The 6,443-nt window shown below is 36.1% G+C and overlaps 1 protein-coding gene across 1 annotated transcript in view; it reads left to right on the top strand.

The window, feature by feature from the left end:
* Positions 1-871: 871 nt before the first annotated feature.
* The window catches only part of Smp_134500 (putative calcium/calmodulin-dependent 3,5-cyclic nucleotide phosphodiesterase), a gene marked incomplete at both ends in the record, with an annotated part of 23,309 nt that continues 17,737 nt past the window's right edge, over positions 872-6,443 (top strand). Inside the window, 3 exons of the mRNA XM_018798737.1 lie at positions 872-1,097; positions 3,215-3,422; positions 5,170-5,283. Of these exons, the coding sequence (XP_018653649.1) occupies positions 872-1,097; positions 3,215-3,422; positions 5,170-5,283 (548 nt within the window). The remainder of the gene's footprint in view (positions 1,098-3,214; positions 3,423-5,169; positions 5,284-6,443) is intronic.

Genomic DNA, 6,443 nt, shown 5'->3' with positions numbered 1-6,443 from the left:
GATATCTCACAACAGATGTGGTTTGAAATCCACTGGTCTAGCTTCAATTGACTCACGCTTTCATTTATGAAAATATTAAATCTCCACAAAAAAAACCCTTCTGATAATAAGAATCTCTTTTGTAAAATCTGTGAACCATATAGTAAATATATCATTTGTAAAATGTCAATCAATTATCTTAGACTTGACTGTTCTTTTGTTTCTACACCAATCATTCTTTGTTCTCATTCTCTTTTCTTTGATCTTGTTAATCTTCTGTCACCAGGCATTTTACTTTCGATTGATGATGCATACTACTTATATCTGTCGACATCAGTAGCATACACCACAATATAACATAATCTAATATATAACATTCTGATTATTTATATATAGCGAATTAAATGAAAGACTTAAATCAGTTGCTTTTTATGCTAAACTATTACATAAACTACATGTACACATCTAACACTTATCGTATTTATCACTGAGGTTCACAGTTATCAGAAGGGGTTTTGTGAAGATTTTTAGTAATTTTATAGTTCAATTCATGAGTCAATTGAAGCTAGACCATCATCGAAAACCTGGAAACACTGGACGGCCGTTTCGTCCTGTTGTGTGACTCCTCAGAAGTGCTCATCCACGATCCCGCACTCGCGAGATTCGAACCCAAGACATATCAGTCTCGTATGCGAGAGCTTAACGTCTAGACCACTGATCTGGCCGGCATCCAACGGTGTTAATGTCTAACTTCAACCAATTCTTTATTTATACACTAATTAAAATGACTGGAAAATTTGAGTAACACAACGAAGTCAATTATGTTAAATCTTATTTTCTTTATCTACTGAAAATATATTTAATATCTTTTAATTCAGGTAATTAATTGTGTATGGGCTCTTGTGCATCAACTGGTGTTTCACAAGCTGGTAGTCCGGCAAAAAGTCAATTAACGAATGGTATACAACAAACTTCATTTAATATACAAGAAATGAATCAAACAGAAATAAGAAATATAAATGAAGAAGGTGATGCAATGGCTGGTCAAGAAAAGAAAACTGATAATCCTAGAAGTAATTATGTATTGTCTGGTATAGATCTATTAGATTATGGAGTGGGTAAGTTGTTATTGTTGGTGGTGGTGTTTTGCTGTATGGCATTCCCTTCTTGTTTCACATCTAACACTAGTTCTCTATTCTTGCATGAGTCTGATGAATTCATGGAAAAATGATTCCTTGAATAATCTTGTAAAAGTAATAACATCATCCAGTCTATTGTAGCATGGTGTATTAGATCTGACATGTGTATTTTTCACGTCTTATTTTTTTGGGGGGCGGGAGATAGTTTTCTCAAGTCAGTAATGATTACTGATTACGTAGAAATGATTGAAAATAACCTGTAAAATAGTAGAATTATTGCCTACTGTAATTTAACGTCATTGTTCAGTTTAGATGCTCCACCTGATATTACCTCATTAAGTCTTTATGCTTAGTAGTATTGTAGTGTATGAGAACCCTGGTGGGGACAATCGAACGTATTTGAGCACAAAATTACAGACTATCTCACTAAATTCTGATAACCATAAAGTAAACAGTTAATTTGCAAACTATCAATCAATTGTCTCAATCTTGACCATTCCTTCTACACACTTTCAGTCCGCTGTCTTCTATTATTATTGTACATACATTTTCATACCAATTGGGTTTCGTTTCCGTTCTCTCCTTATCGATCATCTAATGAAATACATTCTATGCCCGACCATCGTTATATACTACTTATGTGGATATAAGTAACTCACATCACAGGAGCTTTATTCAATATTATGTCTCTATTACAGAATAGAATTCTCAGCAGAAAGTATTTCAACAAGTTTCCTTTTCTTATTTCTTGATCGATCCTGATGAGAAATATTGAGTAATCGCCAGTTAGATGTCAACAGTTCAGGAATCGATATCTGAAAGATGTATATTCTTTTCGATGCATACTGACAACATCCACAATGTCTCTGATTTGACTCTTTTGTAACTTGTATAACAAAAGGTCGTAAACTTCACACAAACACACCTGAATAGGTTATGAGACTAATGGGCATAATGATGTATTAAAACAAACAAGAGAACAGATAAATTGTTGAAATATCAAGACGGGAGGAACAGGTAGCCCAGATACTCATGCAGTCCGCCTTGTCCCCGACTGAAATTCAAACATTCCTGGTTCGATATGGTTAATATGTCCTGATGTACGTCAATGAGTTATATTTTCTCCTCTCAAAGACTGTCATTTCCAACTTATAATTATTTTATTTGACATACTTGTAGATCTATATTCTAAAGTGTTTCAGGGATTTTAGCGAAGAAACAACAAACAAATGTATAGAACATTTGACATGAACTGGAATATTATACATTAGTAAAACGTTCCGTATATACACAAAAAATTTACCTAATGATTTACATCGCAGATTAATCCTTGTTAGACAATAGAAATTCCTAGTGCAATCATGGGTGTACACTCTCACTTACGACACCAATACTGGTACGAAGCAGCTGTTCAGTGATTTTTGATACTCAGTGGTTGCGTAACTAAGATTAGTTCATGACTTCACACATGAAATTCATTCATTTCTACAACATCATTTAATAAGGTAATATTACTGGTTTATTAAGTTATTTTACAAGATAGTCACCGATGGTTCACATAAATCTTGAGAATTTCACAGTTGTATGTTTAAGAGGTGAACACATAATACACACAGAATACATTAGTGTGAAGGCTAGGATACTACCCGGGTGTCAAAATCGAAGTAGGTGGTTTCTCAGGGGGCCACGTCCTGAACCTACCATCTATAGGTCTGATTCACAACGCAGTGGAATAACGTAAGGAGATACATGGTAGCCACTGACATGCAGACCATTGGTTTGGAATGAGGGTTTTCCATCTCCACTAGGTGGACTCACCATATCCACCAATCTGGTTAAAGTGCTGAACATTCGCCTTTTGTTCTGTCAATTTGGTAAACAACAGTGATGCCACGAGAAGGCAGTGATTAGGACTTTCCTGGCAGTGGCTGTATATGTGTGGCCATGTGAGAGCATTTCAAGAGGGAGAGCGGACTCTCCCCACTCTCGGCTGTACCAGGGCATGGTTAACATTTGATGATGTTTAATTCAAAAGAGATATTTCACAAATAAATTTGAATACGTAATTTTCTTTGTTTGTTTATTTTTTTTCATAGGGTTAAAAGATATACCACTTCGAACTTCTGATACAAATATGACAACAGATGAAGAACTTGATATGGAATGTGCATTATCTGGTGTATCACAATTTTTTTATAAAAATTTGACTACATGTACATTAGGTCAATATGCACAAATACCAAATGATACAGATATGTTAAGATCAGTAAATACACCTGAATCATTAAGAGCTTGTTATGTAAGGTATGTATGTGTATTTTGATAGGTTATAATTAAGTAATTAATTAACTGATCTTATATTCGCATAGTTGAAAGCATGAGTCAATTGAAGCTAGACCACCAAGGAAAACCTGCAAGCATTGGATGGCCATTTCATCCTATTGTGGGACTCATCAGCAGTGCGCATCCACGATCCCGCCTCGCGAGATTCGAACCCAGGACCTACCATTCTCGCGCCAGAGTACTTAACTGATAGATCACTGAGCCGGCATCCAACGGTGTTAATGTCTAACTCCAACCAATCCACGAAGTTGAGCAACCATTTCACCAATTGTCTTCAGTGAGTTGATATGTCTAAAACAGACTTGGTTGAACTCCACTGGTCACTGCTTCCCACTAGAACTCCAGGAATTATCTCTTGAAGTCAGTCACCTTATATTCATGAAAATAGTTAACAATTTGAAACTGTACATAATCCAAATGCACGAGACTATAATTTATGAACGAACCAATCAGATTTAGAATGACAGGTCTTGGAGTTTAGCACGAAATTCATTCATGTGTTCGGCTAAATAGAGTTTTGGCATTATAGCTTATGTCAGTTCATGCTGAAAACTCTAAATCTAATTCTTAACCTTAACCATCAACTGTAGAACATAATTCTAATTCCTCAAACTAGTTTATAACCCTCATTTAGTCTTAGTTAGTAGGTGGACATTCTCAAGATCAGTTAAGCGTCTCTCAAATTTCGTCCATAAACTATAGTCTCATCATCAAACGCACTTTAACAAAGATCCATCTTAAAGAGGCAAAATATTTTAAAATCAACTTTAAACAAGTAAATTTGGAATTGTTGACAATACAGGCTGATAAGCTTGTTTCACAGAAACTAGATATACTTTTCCCAAGAGTGAAGTTACTTGTTGAATTCTTTATATTTAGATAAAACTGCTTAATGGTATAAATTCACTTGATATTGTTTGCTTGTATTCTCCCGTTGTTGTTTAGAACTGAAATTGATCAGTCAATTATTGGCATATGTGCATCGTGTACGGATTGTCTATATATTATCTTAAGTCACAAAAATTGTGTGCAAAGATGGATGGTGGCTAACAGCGGAATCCAGTTTGACGCGCGTTTCTTCCCGTTTGGAACTTGTCAGGTGGATGTACCCGCATCTTTATCTATGACAAGTGAAGTGTGAAAAGATCATATCAATATCACTAGATACGCATATACTACCCTACTCATGCTGTAGTGAACAGGAGTACAAGTGGGGACATTGGTTGTATTTCAACACAAAGTTACAGAACATCTTAGTAAAATCTGGGAACCATATAGTGAATACTTAATTTGCATAATGTCAGTCAATCATCTTAGACTTGACTGCTCCTTCGTTTCCACGTCAATTATTCTCTGTTCTCCTTCTCTTTTCTTTGAACTTCTTAACTTTCTGCCACCCGATATGTCACTTTCGATTAATGATATATACTACTTATATCTATCAACATCAGTTGAACACACCACAATACTACTACTAGACTTTAAGAGATTGTTATAACTAAAACATGTCATTGATTGACTGACCAATTAGTTAGGACGTTGCTTTAAGTTAGTATATCGTGGTAATATATACACATATATGTCAATGTACGTACCCGTAAATAACGTATATGGCCCAAAATCAATTTGGAATATGTACTTGTTTTCTTTTTCTTTTTCTTCTTCTTTCAATATGGTTAATCAATTTTGTTAAATTTCATTTGAATAGAATGCGTCATATCTATCGAATGATTGAAACCGATCGTATGGGTAAAGCAACATTAATGAAAAATATACAGTATGCAATAAACGTTATGGAAAATGCTTATATAGCAGAGAAACGGTAAGTTGTATTAGTGTATGCATATATAACAGAACCTCTTGAAATCTAATAATTGATCAGTCATACACTGTTGTTATTACTTACTTACTTACGCCTGTCACTCCCAATGGAGAATAGGCAGCCGACCGGCATTTGCCAACCCACTCTGTCCTGAACCTTCCTTTCTAGTCCTATCCAATTTTTGTTTATTCTTCTCATATCTGTTTTCATTTATTGGCGTAATATGTTCTTTGGTCTTCCACTTCTCCTTTGGCCTTCAAGATCCCCTGTGAGGGCTTGCCTTTTGACTTAGTTAAGTGGTTTCCTCAATGTGAGTCCTATTCACTTGCAGCGCTTCTTCCTGATTTCTTCCTCCACTGGAATCTGGTTTGATCTCTCCCACAGTAGAATGTTGCTGATAGTATTTGGCCAACAGATCCGAAGTATCTTGCGTAGGCAACTGTTATTAACTACTTGTATCTTCTGGATGATGGCTTTCGTAGTTCTCCAGGTTTCCGCCCCATACAGTAGAACTGTCTTGACATTTGTACTGAAAATTCTGATCTTGATGTTGGTTGACAATTGTTTTGAGTTCCAGATGTTCTTCAGTCATAAATATACTGATCTTGCTTTGCCGGTTGTTACTGAACAATGTGAAATCATATCTACTGATTTGTCTATTCATGCAGCCCAGATATGTAAACGTTTTCAGATCCTTCAAAGCTTCGCCGGCAAGTGCTATTCGATTGGTGCATGCTGTTTTGTATCGGAGAGTCTTGCTTTTCCCTTTGTTTATATTGAGACATACTGCTGCTGAGGCTGCTACTACACTGGTCGTCTTCTCCTACATTTGTTGTTGCTTGTGTGATAGAAGAGCCAGATCATCTGCGAAGTCTAAATCGTTCAGCTGCATCCTAGCTGTCCACTGTATCCCGTGCTTCCTTTCAGATGTTGATGTTTTTATGATTCAGTGGATGACCAGGAGAAAGAGAAAGGGTGAGAGTAAGCAACCTTGCCTGACACCGGTCTTTTACCTCAAACGAGTATACCAATTGTCCTCCCTGCACGATTTTGCAGTTTAATCCGTCATAGGAGTGGTCGTTTGTGTCACGTACGCGATACTTTATGCATATGTATGCATGTATGGTTTCTAGTTCATACCGACCTTTTGTAACGTACAC

This window comes from Schistosoma mansoni, chromosome 7 (assembly GCF_000237925.1).
Source record: "Schistosoma mansoni strain Puerto Rico chromosome 7, complete genome".
Classification (NCBI taxonomy): domain Eukaryota; kingdom Metazoa; phylum Platyhelminthes; class Trematoda; order Strigeidida; family Schistosomatidae; genus Schistosoma; species Schistosoma mansoni.
This window is presented reverse-complemented; position numbering and strand designations above follow the sequence as displayed.